At 42.6% G+C, this 17,069-nt stretch overlaps 1 protein-coding gene across 8 annotated transcripts in view; it reads left to right on the forward strand.

Annotated features, from left to right (window-relative positions):
• Window positions 1-17,069, forward strand: part of RBBP5 (RB binding protein 5, histone lysine methyltransferase complex subunit) — a 157,367-nt gene that overhangs the window by 91,191 nt on the left and 49,107 nt on the right. For 3 of the 8 annotated variants that reach the window (XR_011026366.1, XM_068269589.1, XM_068269586.1), the window contains exon 14: window positions 10,725-10,866. The exons of 3 other annotated variants lie outside the window; for them this stretch is intronic. Coding sequence is in view for 4 of the 5 variants with exons in the window: in XM_068269589.1 (XP_068125690.1) it covers window positions 10,725-10,866 (142 nt within the window). In the remaining variant the exon portion in view is untranslated. Of the gene's footprint in view, window positions 1-1,559; window positions 2,220-10,724; window positions 10,867-17,069 lie in introns of those variants that run through there. 2 more of the 8 variants (XM_068269588.1, XM_068269591.1) reach the window with 1 other exon arrangement.

Raw genomic sequence — 17,069 nt, forward strand, 5'->3', positions numbered from 1 at the left:
GACATCACACTGTGGGAGGGGTTTCACCACAATATCAGCTATACAGACAAGAAAAGGTAAAGATTACTTGTGGGAAATGGGGTACCAGCTACTGATTAGTATCACGTTCAATCATTGGTTAAGTTCCTCTTAAAAATGACTTTCAGTGCTCTCTGGTGATCCTTTGGTTAGTAGTAGCAGGATGCAGGCAAATTTGAGTGGGAACAATCACATTGCTGAGCTTCAGAAAAATAAACAACAAGGCTCCATATGTCCTTGCTCATGATAACTACAGCTATGACCAAATTCTCCACAAGAGGATCTGCACTTGCACTGTCAGCTATTTGACCATTGAGAAGACAGAAGAGAAAGAGAACTTGTGTAGGGTAGATACCAAATATTGACTATGCGACAACATGGAACCTTTTTTTTTTGGGGGGGGGGGGGGGGGTATGTATAAGTACACTTTTGACACATTTGCCTTTTTCCCTATTCGCCAGTAGATGGTAGATGACATGGTGTCATGGCAGTTTACCTTTTTGGCATAGAGTGGATCTTGGTAGTTTACCATGGCTGGTCAAATAATCAGCATATGCATGTGTTTGGCTTTGTTTCTGTTCTGGCCCAGTAGTACCACTTTGTAGTTCAAAAGTGATTGGCATAACTAAAAGGAACCTAGTAACATATTTTTGAATATTTGCTAGGTAATGCACAAACATATTAGCTAGATTGCTTAGCAGTGTCTGTTTCTGATTAAAATACAATAGCTTCCATATCTGGTTAACTGCTTTTTTGTTCATGCTGGAAGTAAAGTAAAATGCTAGCTTATTATATCTATTGGAGACACCAGTGTGAAGATATCCCCCTGACAATGAATCCTGATAAGTTGGCATGTATTAAATCTACCAAGAAGTTATTTTGGGGATTATTGTTTCAACCACATCTATTCTACTAAAGACTAAAGAAGAAAAACGTGGATTTTCCCATTAATATGAAATTATCTAAATACTGGGTGGGTCCAGGTTCAAGAGAGCCGCACTTTCATTATTGCTACTGTAATGTGGTGATGGTAGTATGGACTTTTGCTGTGGAGTGTCTGAGGGTAAGGAGCTGCTAGATAATGCACCCCACCAGTATGGTATGTTTGTGAACTGAAATGTTCTTGCTTTATGTTATAACTGTATAACTGTATGAAATGATTAGCTCAGATGAGGTGTTGTAAAGATCAAATGGTGAATGTTGTTTTGAACCAATAAATAACGTATCAGCATAACTTATCTGCCATGGAACCAATTTAAAGGATGAACCGTGAAGACTTCAGGCATGTCGCAGTAGCATTATTCTGCATTTTGCAGGGGCTCTCTTCTGGTTACCATTTCATTGCTTTAGACGTTGACGTAACTGCCCTTCTAAACCCACTAAGGTTTCTGTGTTTCACTGTATTTCTTGGCTTCCTGTTTTTATTGTGTACGCTGCTAGCAGAACTAGCTCATAATTCGCTTTGCTGCTTCATCCCTGTTGCCATTGTATTTGCACTCTACTTTCATTTGACTTCCCATCTCTGTGTTGTTTAATTTCAGGAGGTGGTGCCATCTCAGAGCTCCTGTGAGCTGCCTACCTGACTATTGAAAACTACTCTGTTACCATCATGAAGTTCCTAATTAATAAGGACTGATCCATTCCAGTGACTATATAAACGGGATATTCTCGTGAACATGTCGTATTCTAGGGTTCTTCCTCAGCGCTTTTTTTTTCTGTTTGGTTAATTTTTATTTTTTCCTTTTTCCTCTTGTGCTCAATGTTTAATTACAGACTTGCCTGTAATATATGAAATAGTCTGCGACTTTTTAAAGGATAACATGTTTATTTTTAATGCCGATACAGTAAAACTATGCTTGCTGTCTTTTTTGGTTGGAAGAAAAACATTCTTTCAGATATTAGTGATGGGACATTTTTTCTTCTCTGTGGACATCTCCTGCTATTTTCACAAATTGAAACAGAAAGACAGTCATCCTTGCGTGAAGATGGAAGAATTTTTGTGACAGACAACCATCGGTAATGCTTCTCTGAGAGAGGGTTTTTTTATTTGGCACTTTTAAACGCCTTTTTAGCTGTAGAGTGACTTATTTTATTGGCATTTTTAATTGTAGACTGTCATATTTTACCGTGTAGATATGTTCTGACCCATTTGAATTCCGGCTGTCCCTCAGAGCTAGGGAATAAAACAGTTTGTTTTTATACTTATTGTTGTTTTTGTTTTCAGTAAACTGTATTTGGGGTTAATGCATACATCTGAATGCATGGTGAGCTCATACAGCCTGATCGCAGTTATCTGACTTTTAACAATCCTATTGCCTTCAGTGAGAAGATGACTTCTGATTTACAAGGACAATGGAAGACATGTGGTGATTGATTGTACCATATAGTTTATATAGCATAATAGTAGCTGAAAACACATGCAGTAACTGTATTACCTGGACCGAATGTTTTTTTTCTCTTTTCAGTGACTGGAATTAGTTTTTGCAAAGAGCAAATTCTGACATCTGCTACAGGTTGACAAGTCAGGTTTGGTGTCACAAAGGGTATTTAGTGTTCTCTTAAAGAGACTCTGTAACAATTTTTTCAGCCTTAGTTCTTCTATCCTATAAGTTCCTATGCCTGTTCTAATCTGCTCTGGCTTACTGCAGTCTTTCCTAACTGCACTGTCTCTGTAATAAATCAATGTATCTTTCCTCTGTCCTGTTTGTTGGGCTAAGGATTGATTGTGTGGAATGTGCAGGGCTGCTTGTGATTGGTAGAAGCGATACACACCCTCTGCAGGCCCCCTGCACACTGTGAATGACTCACACACTATGCTTAGCTGAGCCTATTAGAAGCTGGTTAGTTTGTTTGTAAACACTGCCTAAAACTGTTAATTACAAGCCAGGATTGCAGCAGAGAGTGGCAGAAACAGCACAGAGGGGCACAGGAGAAAATAATGAATAGAATGGTATGCTTTTTATTGTAAGAATATTAGAGTACAGATTCTCTTTAAGACAGCAACAACAATAATACTGCTGTTAAGTGTAACTTGGATATGATAAGCACATAAAATTGATAATCCACCTGCACTTAAATTGCTACGTTGTATGTTAGTGCTACAAACATTGATTGTAATTTAATGTTAAAATTATTTTTTTATTACAGCATGCAGCTTGCTCTGCAAATCTTAAAGGGAACCTGTACTGAGTAAAATTATTTTAAATAAACACATGAGGTAACTTCAAATGAACATTACATAGTTACCTTGGCATCAGTTCCTCTCAGAAGCTCACCATTTTCTTCTGACAATGATCCCTTCCAGTTCTGACAACATTTTGTCAGAACTGAAATATATCAGTTGCTGTCAGTTACAGCTGAGAGGAGAACTGATGTGTCCATGTTTCCCTATGGCTCAAGTGGCGATGTTACAGTTTAACTGTGTGCTGACCAGAAAGCTGTTATGGAGTAATGGCCATTTTCAAAATGGAGGACAGAGAATTTAATTGATCACAGTGGACGAACAGGACGCAGGAGAGGAGAAAGAGATAGGTAAGTATGACTTGTGCATGTTTATTTTGACTTTTAATTTTCAGTTCAGGTTTTCTTTAAGGAGCCTGTAAGCAGAAATGGCAGTTTTTTTTTCCAACCATAAAAATAAATTCCTCCAGAGGGCATCTGGCCCAAGAACACCCCATTTGCTCCAATATTCCTACATGACTATAAACTGCACAGAGTAGGTAGCATTGCAGCTGTTAAGTAGTCACTTGATGCAATCAACAAGCAAACTCACCCATCAAAACAAATCTGAAGTGAAAATAAACTTATAAGATAAAGAATTGTATGTGTAGTATGGATAAGAAATAGAACACTAGTAGCAAAAGAGTTTCATGTTGTTTTCCAGTACAGGAAGAGTTAAACAACTTGAGTTGTTATGTATGCAATAGAGCTTCTGTGACCTTCCATTCCACTCAGACCTGTTTTCTTAAGAGCTTAAACACCCAAGAAACATTGAGAGACAGCTTGAGATAAGGTTTTTGCTACAGGTACGTTCAAAGGGTCATTAGCTCTGCTTGTTTTACTTCTTAAAATACTGAGTGTGGATTCCAAAATGCAACTGTGAAAGTCTGATGCAATGTTACAAATACAGCTATATAACTGAAAATAAAAATTGAGACTTTTTTCTTTGCTACTAAGGTTCTATTTATTACCCATACTGCACATGCAATTTATTTTTTCATAAGTTTATATTCGTTTCAGATTTGCTTTAACCACTTCCCCACCGCCCATAGGCGGCAGAAAGTGGCCATTTATGTGCGCACCCCAAAAAAAAAATGACTGTCACACAACTGAAAAACTGAAATCACATGAAAAATGCGAATAACCTCACAATTAAGCTGCATTTTTTTATCTAGAGAGTGATGAGTAATCAAATACTGTGATATTTCCTTATAAAGTTGTTGTCTTATTGTGCACATTGTAAGTGAGCATGTGAATGTATTTTTCTGAGTTATTCTTTATACTGTACTCTATTTTATCAATGTATCATATGCGTGGTACACACTTATTAGATGGCAGCCTACTGATTTAACCCTTCCCTGACCGCCTAATGCCGATCAGCATCAAGTCCTAGGGGCGGAGATTAGCGGCGGTCGCACATCCCCGCTGACTGACGGGTCAGCGCTCCGAGATCAGCCCGCCTGCCTGCGATCGCGGGCAGCAGGCTGTTAGACGAAGAAAAAAAAACAGTTTATTTACATATAAAGCGCTGTGATAAAGTGCTGTGATCTACTGCAGCGCTGTACTAGGGACAGCTCTGTCACTGAGCTGTCCCCTTAAGTTGCAGGAAAACAAATCACTGTCATAAGCTGATGCCTATGAGAAGTGATCTCTACGATTGGATTTTGGGGGGGAAGGGAGGGATAAATTTGAATAAATTAAGCGATTTTTATAAAAAAAAAACAATAAAATGAATTTTTAAAAAAAGCTACATGTCTTAGCAGCAATCAGATGCCACCAACAGAAAGCTCTGTTGGTGGCAACAAAAGTCTGTTGGTGGCAACAAAAGGAGGTGAAAATAATTTATGTGCTAATTTGTATGGCCCTGCAGCGAGCTGTTAAAGCTGCAGAGTGCTAATTTAGCCTGGTCACTAGGGGGGTGTAATCCTGTGGTCCTCAACTGGTTATGGGCTGCATCTCCTTGTCCTAATTCACATGCGGGTAAATGCTGCAAATTCACCTAAGTGGGAACAGAGCGTTAAGCATTTCACAGCATTTAACCATTCTTAAAGGAGTTATCAGGCAAAAGTTACAAATGAGGTTTGCTCACCTGGGGCTTTCTCCAGCCCCTCGCAGCCGACTGTCCCACGCTGACCGCTCTGCTGCCGTCCCGGGCTCACCGCGTGGTGCAGCGGCCGACCGCGAGATCGGCCTTACTGCGCCTGCGCAAAGTGCCACTGTCAATCATCACCATGTGGTCCGCGCCGCGGATGCATTCAAATGTGGGCAGCCAGAGCACTATCTCCACAGTTTGTATGTTCTCCCAGTGTTTGCTTGGGTTTCCTCCGGGCCCTAGACTACTATACATACACTACATGATACAAATATAGACATTATAACTATGGTAGGGATTAGATTGTGAGCCCCTCTGAGGGACAGTTTAAGTGACAATACAATATACTCTGTACAGCACTGCGGAAGATGTCAGTGCTATATAAATAATCATAATAATGCACTGATTAACTTGAACATGTCTGTAAGCGCATATGGTAGCCCCACAGCCATGCCTCAGATGGAGGAGGGACTCCAGGGTTCTGCCTCTCCTGACATATCTCAAAAAAAATCTACACTCTCTAACAGAGACCCCATTCCCTCAGCAGGGTCCTGCAGCAATGATGGGAGTCCTTGCATACAGAGATGGTCAACGGTTTTATCTCGACTTCGTTCATTACCTCTAGTATCTATCATGACAGAGCCATGGGGGAAGACTGTTCCTGATGCCTTAAGAACTGTATAGACACAATTCAATGTCCTGTGCATCCTTCCCCCTCCCCCCCAATTGCCTGTCATCTCATAATTCCGTCAGGTGGAAAGGGGTTCTCAGAATTTTTATTGCCCCAGTTTGCCCATGCATTACTTGGTAACCACATCTAATGCAACGTATACTCAGCCAGCGATGGAAAACATAATCTGGCATAGAGCCTGATATCCACATGTGTTCAGTTGCTGAAATTGATGGCTTGGCTATGAAATTACACATGCTGTACATCCATTCAGAAAAGAGGCAAAATGTCATCCTCTTTCAACAATTACCATTGGTGGGGACTATCCTAAACTAGCATCTACTTTAGAGCCAGAGTGCTGAACTTTCTTTAGGCTGGCCTGAAGCCAAAACTGCTACAAACACTTCTGTCCTGGATCCTGAACCAAGTGCTGTTGATGCTCAAAGGGCCACTTTGAACCCTTGGTAAAAGGACCTTATTGTAATCTTTCTTAAAAATTGTCTTATCTGGTCACCTGTACTGCTATCTAGTGGGTGTCCGATCTGGCAGGCTTGTCGGCCACACCACCTTACCTACCGTAGTTATACATTAACAAGGCAGCTGTACATCTCCCTCTAGGCTTGCCTTGTGTGCCAGTCTAATTTCCACATGAATAAGGAGATTATCCCTCTTGTTTTTATATCCAAATCCCTATCATTTAAAGGAATGAGCTTTCCATACAATGAGGTTGGGATCCTGAAGATATACCTTGAAGTTACTGCTCCAATCATCTATCCTCCAGACCCCTTGAAAGGGCAATGTAGCCTCTAAAGTTGTGATCAGTGGATTCAGGGCAGTTTCTACCAATTTTGTACTCCAGGCAGGTAAATTCTGTCAAATCCCCACAAATAAAATTGTTTTAGAATGCTTAAAAAAATTATCTCTTAAGTGTAATGTTTTTACACATGGTTGTGACGTGGCCAATGGTTTTATTCTATGGAAAGAAGTGATGCGCCCACTGTATCTTCATAGCATGGTGCCATTTTTTTGTGGTTATAATGTGGCCTAAATGTACCAGGCTCCCAAGTCTCAAACCTTTTGCCAGCACAGCCTTTTAGGCAAGATCTAACAACACTCAAGGCACATAAAGAAACACTTATAGTTAGGTACATAAATATTTGGACAAGACAACCTTTTTAATTTTGGTTCTGTACCATACCATTACAATTTTATATTACCTTGTCATAGAGGCGCTCCCTGCTTGCAAAACGCTAGTATTAAGCCACTTTTTGTTATTTGATCTGAGGAAGCGGACTGTGGTCCGCAGTGTTCTCCCCAGAAATTTTCTCCAGCCGGGTGGCATGATAAAGTAGCTGGGTGGGGCGAGATGAGAGAATGCAGAGAAGGTGAGCCGATGACAGCCGGGTGCTCACCAAAATTAGCCGGGTGGAGCACCCGGCTAAAAGAGCCTGGGGAGAACACTGGTCCGCAAAATACGTTATCATTCAAGTGTCTGGTTTCTATTAAAAATTGTGTTCATCTATATGGACTACCCCCTTCTTTAAGAGGTAAGCCTTATGTTTTATCCAGCTGACATTATCCCTTCCACACATCACATTCTTGGGACGCCTCCTCCCTCCCAGCAATAATGGTGGTGTATGATTATGATTTTCATTTCCATGGTGAAGAGAAACCTCTTCCCAACAGCCAACCAAGTGAAAAACACTCTCCAGGGGGTAGGCGTATCGATATCCAAGTCTACCATAAAGAGAAGACTGCATGGACGTAAATACAGAGGATGCACTGCAAGGTGCAAGCAACTCATAAGTCTCAAGAATACAAAGGCTAGATTTAACTTTGCTAAAGAGCATATAAAAAAAGCTTGTACAGTTCTGGAAAAACATGTTTTGGATAGACAAAACCAAGATCAACCTATTCCTGAATGATGGCAAGAAAAAGTATGGGAAAGGCATGGAACAGCTTATTATCCAAAGCATACCACATCATCTGTAAAACACAGTGGATGCAGTGTGATGGCTTGGCCGTGCATGGCTGCCAGTGGCACTGGGATTCTAGTGTTTATTGATGATATAGGACAGAAGCAACCTAATGAATTCTAAAGTGTTCAGAGACATACTGTCTGGTCAAATCCAGCTAAATGCAATCAAATCAAGTGGACGGAGTTTCATTATACATATGGACAATGACCCAAAACACAGCCAAAGCAACCCAGAGTTTTATTAAAGCAAAAAAGTGGAAAATTCTTGAATGGCCAACCCAGTCAAGTGATCTTAACCCAATTGAGCATGCATTTCACTTAAGGGATAAACTTCAGACAAAAAGGCCCATAAACAGCAACTGAAGGCTGCTGCAGCAAAGGCCTGGCAAGGCAGTATAAAGGAGGAAACCCAGCATCTGGTGATATCCACGAGTTCAAGACTTCAGGCTCTCATTGCCAGAAACATGTTTTCAACCAAGTATTAGAAATTAACATTTTTTTCCAGTTATTTAAAGGACATACTAGTTGAAAAAATAAATGAAATAAACAATTGTATCTATCTTCCTTCTCCTAAAAATGACATTTTTAAGATCTTCCACAGTTTTATATTTAAACCTACTTTTCAAGTTGTTACTGTTGTTTTTGTTCAATTACACATTTACTGAAGTATGCCAGAGCTAAAATCTATGAACTATTGACCCTTTTTAACTCTTTCCTTCTCTCAGAAGCCATTTTTCTGCTAGGATAGTGTTGTAATTTCTTATCAGTGAGGGTCACACTGTAGTCTCAGTCCTGACCCAGATAGGAACTGCCACTTGCATACCTGATATTTAACTCCTTCAGGCAGAGAAAGAAAAAAGGAAACACAGTACAGTTATTTGTGTGCTAGGCACTGTAGATACACGTCACCCCAGGTATCCTTTAAATTGTCCAATTACTTTTGAGCCCCTGTAAAGAAGGGATTGTGTTAAAAAAAATGCTTTAGTTGCCTCACATTTTTATGCAATAGTTTTGTTCACCCCACTGAATTGAAGCTGAATGTCTGCACTTCAACTGCATCTGAGGCGTTTCTTTTAAAATTCATTGTGGTAATGTACAGAACCAAAGTTAGAAAAAAAATTGTCTTTGTCCAAATATTAATGGACCTAACTGTATATCAAACTAATAAACACTTTTTTTTAATCTGAGATGTACAGTATTTTCCTTGTGAAATTGGTGGAGGGGAAGCAAATGTAGGAAAATTGGAAAAACAGTCTCAGCATTTTAAGAAGCCAGTAGCAATGGAAAAGGTAGGTAGATCTTAGTACATTTTATGCACAACTTTATCTTCTGAATTGTTATATCTGATTTTGTGAAAACATTGCTATAAAAATGAACAAAACCACAATTTTGGAATTTGCTACTGATTTTTTTTTTCTCTCTTCGGTATTATGAACTGTTATTTTTTTGACAGGCTGAACAATTTTAATTATTCTTCCTTGCATCCATAGCAACGATACAGTGGTTTACAGGAATTCTCAGTGTTCTTATCTCCGTACGGCTGTGAATGCTTGTGTCTTTTCTGGATTCTATCAAGCAAAAAACTAAATTGCAGCACTGTGCACCCTGCATTTAAATTTACAGCAATTAACTTTTACGTCTTTATGGTAAAGAGTATGCATCTTTAAAGGGAAAGTGTGGGTTTATCTTGTGTCTACTATAGCGGGCAGACTCTGCCATCTTTCATCAAGAACACAGTGCAACCATTTTTCTTTCTGTGCAATGCAAGCAGGTAGGCATATGCAATGCCACAGAAAAAAAACAACATAGCACTAGTCTACTTTAGGGGACCCAGCGGAAATCCCCATAGACTAGCTCCACTTACTCACTTTAGAAACAAATTGCATCGCTACCGTGCCATGTTATTGAATACAAATTATGTCAGCTTATAGCTGACAAATTTACCAATGAAATGTGTAAAGAAACCCCAAAACCTGATACTTACCGAGAGAGAGCTGTCGGATCAGCAAAGTTCCTTTCTCGTTGGCCATCTTGACTTGTAGTTTGTCGTCATCCCAGGCTTCTGAGTGCTTCCTTTGTTCCTGAGGGGAAAAAAAAGAACTTGCTCCAGCACTCCACCTAGTGGTGGAAAATAAAAGTAAAGGATATAATATTAAATTATTATTATTCATTTTAAGTTTTGTTTTCTTTTATATGTAATTTATGTATTTTAATTATTTTTTTTATTTGTGTATTTTAATATTTTGCTTTACTGGAATCATTTGCACGTCTGCTAAATAGCGTGGGCTGCCCACTTTGCAAACTGCAACTTTTAATAGAGGGCACGTAGTGCTAAGGTGGGGAGGTTAGGGGTGAAGGTGGGGGAGAGCTTAGGAATGAGAGGTTAAGGGTTAGGTGTACTGCGGCTACTAAAAACCTTAACCTTCCCCCTCCTTAACCCCCTAAACCTTAACCTCTTCCCCCCCCCCCCCCCTCCTTAACCCTAAACTCTAAACCTTAACTCCACCCCCCCCCCCTCCCCCCAACTTTACTACTAAATAGCATAGCGGCTGGCCCCGGCACCCTCTAAGTGCAGCTACTAATAGTGGGCACTAGTAATTCACATAGCAAGTGCTCAATAGAGTCCAGTAAAGCAAATAGTTTGTTTAAAATACACCAAAAAAATAAATTCATAAATTAAGAAAAAAACTAAATTAATAATAATTTAATATTAGATCCTTTACTGTTATATCATTTTCCATCACTAGGTGGAGTACTGGCGCAAGTGTTTTTTTTTTTTTTTTTTTTTAAACTCGGGAACAAAGAAACTAATGAGAAGCCAGGACTGGCTGAGCACTACGATGCAAGATGGACGACAAGGAGGGAACTCCCTCTGACGGCTTGTTCTCAGTAAGTATCAGGCTTTTTCTTATTTAGTTAGGTGTATTTGTCAGCTACAAGATGTTATAATTTTTATTCACTTACATTGCACAGGAGCAGCGCAATTCGTTTCTTAAGTGAGTGAGCGCCGCTAGTATGTGGGAATTCCTGCTGCGTCTCCTAAAGTAGACTAGTGCCAAAAACACAATTGTGCCCTAGATTAAACAGTATGGTGTTATCAATACAACTGCATCACTTCAATAAGTGTCCATCAAATATGGTGAAAGTGTTAACATTCAAGGCCTTCCACCATTTTAGCTTATCAGACCAAAAATAGTGTATGCCTCCACCAAACCCAATCTGTCAGACATTCACCAAGTACTTGGGACTCTGCTATTCCACAAAGAAACACTTTCCTTTTGATCTTTTTACCTCATATAAAACCCATTTGACCCTCTTCTCCATCAACAAGGATCTCCTACAAGTGAGGCTTCCTCTAGGGAGTTGCAAGCAAACAATTTCTTCCTAATGTTGGCATCATCAACATGGTGTTTCTCAGACCTTCCGCATATGTCAGCATGTGGGCAGGCCAGCCATAGCGCTAAGTATGGCAAGCTAGAAATAACAAAATCGTGCAGACTGCGCCAATTGTTGGTAGCGCACAATAATGAATGCATTGGGGAAAACTTGCCATTAAATCAAGTTTTCTCAGGAAAGTGCATTTACTCGTGGGTGCTGACAGTAAGCACAAACTGCACTACAGTATCTTTTTCTTTCTGGCCAGAGAGACAGCATTCGCTTATAATTGGAGTTAGCCTCCGTTTAGAGGAATGACAATTGAGGGAGCAGAGGAGCAAATATGTTTATTTAAGGGTTTTTTTTTTTGTGAGTGTTTTTACTGCAGTTTACATCCAGAGTTTGAGACTGGCAGTTGCCCATACACCCAGATAGTGGTTGCTGTTAGCAGTCACCTTTGTTCGTATAACACTACCTTTCCCATTATTGATAAACTTAGTGCATCCTACAGGTCCTTCTCAAAAAATTAGCATATTGTGATAAAGTTCATTATTTTTTGTAATGTACTGATAAACATTAGACTTTCATATATTTTAGATTCATTACACACAACTGAAGTATTTCAAGCCTTTTATTGTTTTAATATTGATGATTTTGGCATACAGCTCATGAAAACCCAAAATTCCTATCTCAAAAAATTAGCATATCATGAAAAGGTTCTCTAAACAAGCTATTAACCTAATCATCTGAATCAACTAATTAACTCTAAACACCTGCAAAAGATTCCGGAGGCTTTTAAAAACTCCCAGCCTGGTTCATTACTCAAAACCGCAATCATGGGTAAGACTGCCGACCTGACTGCTGTCCAGAAGGCCATTATTGACACCCTCAAGCAAGAGGGATAGACACAGAAAGAAATTTCTGAACAAATAGGCTGTTCCCAGAGTGCTGTATCAAGGCACCTCAGTGGGAAGTCTGTGGGAGAAAACGCTGCACAACGAGAAGAGGTGACCGGACCCTGAGGAAGATTGTGGAGAAGGATCGATTCCAGACCTTGGGGGACCTGCGGAAGCAGTGCATTGAGTCTGGAGTAGAAACATCCAGAGCCACCGTGTACAGGCGTGTGCAGGAAATGGGCTACAGGTGCCGCATTCTCCAGGTCAAGCCACTTTTGAACCAGAAACATCGGCAGAAGCGCCTGACCTGGGCTACAGAGAAGCAGCACTGGACTGTTGCTCAGTGGTCCAAAGTACTTTTTTCGGATGAAAGCAACTTTTGCATGTCATTCGGAAATCAAGGTGCCAGAGTCTGGAGGAAGACTGGGGAGAGGGAAATGACAAAATGCCTGAAGTCCAGTGTCAAGTACCCACAGTCAGTGATGGTCTGGGGTGTTAGTCCACTGTGTTTTATCAAGGGCAGGGTCAATGCAGCTAGCTATCAGCAGATTTTGGAGCACTTTATGCTTCTATCTGCTGAAAAGCTTTATGGAGATGAAGATTTCATTTTTCAGCACGACCTGGCATCTGCTCACAGTGCCAAAACCACTGGTAAATGGTTTACTGACCATGGTATTACTGTGCTCAATTGGACTGACAACTCTCCTGACCTTAACCTCATAGAGAATCTGTGGGATATTGTGAAGAGAAAGGAGAGATGCAAGACCCAACACTCTGGATGAGCTTAACCACTTCCCGACCGCCTAACGCACAGAGGCGGCCGGGAAGTGGAGCCCTGAAGGACCGGCTCACCCACAGAGGCGGCGGTCGTCCTTCTAAGGGCATGGGCGGAGCGATCGCGTCATCCGTGACGCGATCCTCCGCCGGCGCCTGTCACCGCTCGCCCGCCGCAACATCCCGCCGGCTATACGGAAGCGCCGGCGGGATGTTAACCCCGCGATCGCCGCATACAAAGTGTATAATACACTTTGTAATGTTTACAAAGTGTATTATACAGGCTGCCTCCTGCCCTGGTGGTCCCAGTGTCCGAGGGACCACCAGGGCAGGCTGCAGCCACCCTAGTCTGCACCCAAGCACACTGATTTCTCCTGCCCCGCCCCAGATCGCCCACAGCACCCATCAGACCCCCCCCTGCCCACCCCCCAGACCCCTGTTTGCACCCAATCACCCCCCTAATCACCCATCAATCACTCCCTGTCACTATCTGTCAACGCTATTTTTTTTTTATCCCCCCCCCTGCTCCCTGCCCCCTCCTGATCACCCCCCACCCCTCAGATTCTCCCCAGACCCCGCCCAGACCCCCCCCCCCCCTGTTTACTGTATGCATCTATCCCCCTGATCACCTGTCAATCACCCCCTGTCACTGCCACCCATCAATCAGCCCCTAACCTGCCCCTTGCGGGCAATCTGATCACCCCCCCCCCCCACACCAATAGATCGCCCACAGATCCGACATCAGATCACCTCCCAAATCCATTGTTTACATCTATTCTCTCCTCTAAACACCCACTAATTACCCATCAATCACCCCCTATCACCACCTGTCACTTTTACCTATCAGATCAGACCCTAATCTGCCCCTTGCGGGCACCCAATCACCCGCCCACACGCTCAGATTGCCCTCTGACCCCCCCTTATCAATTCACCAGTGCATTAATTACATCTGTTCTTCCCTGTAATAACCCACTGATCACCTGCCAATCACCTATCACCCATCAATCACCCCCTGTCACTGCCACCCTTCAATCAGCCCCTAACCTGCCCCTTGCGGGCAATCTGATCACCCACCCACACCATTAGATCGCCCGCAAACCCGCCGTCAGATTACCTCCCAAATGTATCGTTTACATCTGTTATCTTCTCTAAACACCCACTAATTACCCATCAATGACCCCCTATCACCACCTGTCACTGTTACCTATCAGATCAGACCCTAATCTGCCCCTTGCGGGCACCCAATCACCCGCCCACACGCTCAGATTGCCCTCTGACCCCCCCCTTATCAATTCACCAGTGCATTAATTACATCTGTTCTTCCCTGTAATAACCCACTGATCACCTGTCAATCACCTGCAAATCACCTATCGCCCCCTGTCACCCCCTGTCACTGCCACCCATCAATCAGCCCCTAACCTGCCCCTTGCGGGCAATCTGATCACCCACCCACACCATTAGATCGCCCGCAAACCCGCCGTCAGATTACCTCCCAAATGTATCATTTACATCTGTTATCACCACCCAAGCGCAGCGTTTACATCTATTCTCTCCTCTAAACACCCACTAATTACCCATCAATCACCCCCTATCACCACCTGTCACTGTTACCCATCAGATCAGACCCTAATCTGCCCCTTGCGGGCACCCAATCACCCGCCTACACGCTCAGATTGCCCTCAGACCCCCCCCCCCCCCTTATCAATTCGCCAGTGCAATATTTACATCTGTCCTTCCCTGTAATAACCCACTGATCACCTGCCAATCACCTATCACCCATCAATCACCCCCTGTCACTGCCACCCATCAATCACCCGCTGTCACTGCCACCCATCAATCAGCCCCTAACCTGCCCCTTGCGGGCAAACTGATCACCCACCCACACCAATAGATCGCCCGCAGATCCGACATCAGATCACCACCCAAGCGCAGTGTTTCCATCTATTCTCTACCCTAAACACCCACTAATTACCCATCAATCAGATTAGACCCCTATCTGCCCCTAGGGCACTCAATCACCCGCCCACACCCTCAGAATGCCCTCAGACCCCAGCCCTGATCACCTCGCCAGTGCATTGATTGCATCTATTTTCCCCTCTAACCACCCCCTGAGACACCCATCAATCACCTCCTGTCACCCCCCTAGCACTCCTATCCATCAGATCAGGCCCAATACAACCTGTCATCTAAAAGGCCACCCTGCTTATGACCGGTTCCACAAAATTCGCCCCCTCATAGACCACCTGTCATCAAAATTTGCAGATGCTTATACCCCTGAACAGTCATTTTGAGACATTTGGTTTCCAGACTACTCACGGTTTTGGGCCTGTAAAATGCCAGGGCGGTATAGGAACCCCACAAGTGACCCCATTTTAGAAAAAAAGACACCCCAAGGTATTCTGTTAGGTGTATGACGAGTTCATAGAAGATTTTATTTTTTGTCAAAAGTTAGCGGAAATTAATTTTTATTGGTTTTTTTTCACAAAGGCTATCATTCATAAAGCATTCCCGCATGCGGAAAAGCGTAATACCGCTGACTTTACCGAGCACTGAGCAAGTTGTGCATTCATAAAGCCTCTTTCCGCATGCGGAGCTGACATTCCCGTGCAGAGTGACAACGTACCGCCTTGTGCAGTGTGGATACGCAGGTATCCAGAAAAAGTAGCAAAATGTTCATTCATAAACATTTCCGCATAGCGGTATGCGGAAGGGGATTACCGATCCCCTGGATGTAGCGGGAAGCTTGCGGAATACATGTAAGTGAATGGGACGGACCTCCCACACAGCAGCAGAGAGAGCACCGCATGGAGGGACTCGGCCAGCTTTTCAGTTTCCGCATGCCTACCGCCCGCCTACCGACACCATTCTCCAGAAAACCTCCGCACTGCTACCGCCCCAGGCACAAACTTTATGAATGACCACCCAGAAGGATAAACTACCGACGGCGGTATTCTCCCGCACGGGTTCCCCTTACCGACAGCCTGTTCATGAATGATAGCCAAAGTGTAATTTTTCACTAACTTGTGACAAAAAATAAAATCTTCTATGAACTCGCCATACACCTAACGGAATACCTTGGGGTGTCTTCTTTCTAAAATGGGGTCACTTGTGGGGTTCCTATACTGCCCTGGCATTTTAGGGGCCCTAAACCGCGAGGAGTAGTCTAGAAAACAAATGCTTCAAAATGATCTGTGAATAGGACGTTGGGCCCCTTAGCGCACCTAGGCTGCAAAAAAGTGTCACACATGTGGTACCGCCGTACTCAGGAAAAGTAGTATAATGTGTTTTGGGGTGTATTTTTACACATACCCATGCTGGGTGGGAGAAATTTCTATGTAAATGGACAATTGTGTGTAAAAAAATCAAACAATTGTCATTTACAGAGATATTTCTCCCACTTAGCATGGGTATGTGTAAAAATACACCCCAAAACGCATTATACTACTTCTCCTGAGTACGGCGGTACCACATGTGTGGCACTTTTTTACACCCTAAGTACGCTAAGGGGCCCAAAGTCCAATGAGTACCTTTAGGATTTCACAGGTCATTTTGCGACATTTGGTTTCAAGACTACTCCTCACGGTTTAGGGCCCCTAAAATGCCAGGGCAGTATAGGAACCCCACAAATGACCCCATTCTAGAAAGAAGACACCCAAAGGTATTCCGTACGGAGTATGGTGAGTTCATAGAAGATTTTATTTTTTGTCACAAGTTAGCGGAAAATGACACTTTGTGAAAAAACACAATTAAAATCAATTTCCGCTAACTTGTGACAAAAAATAAAATCTTCTATGAACTCGCCATACTACTAACAGAATACCTTGGGGTGTCTTCTTTCTAAAATGGGGTCATTAGTGGGGTTCCTATAGTGCCCTGGCATTTTAGGGGCCCTAAACCGCGAGGAGTAGTCTTGAAACAAAAATGACCTGTGAAATCCTAAAGGTACTCATTGGACTTTGGGCCCCTTAGTGCAGTTAGGGTGCAAAAAAGTGCCACACATGTGGTATCGCCGTACTCGGGAGAAGTAGTATAATGTGTTTTGGGGTG

This window comes from Hyperolius riggenbachi, chromosome 2, assembly GCF_040937935.1.
Source record: "Hyperolius riggenbachi isolate aHypRig1 chromosome 2, aHypRig1.pri, whole genome shotgun sequence".
NCBI classification, from domain to species: domain Eukaryota; kingdom Metazoa; phylum Chordata; class Amphibia; order Anura; family Hyperoliidae; genus Hyperolius; species Hyperolius riggenbachi.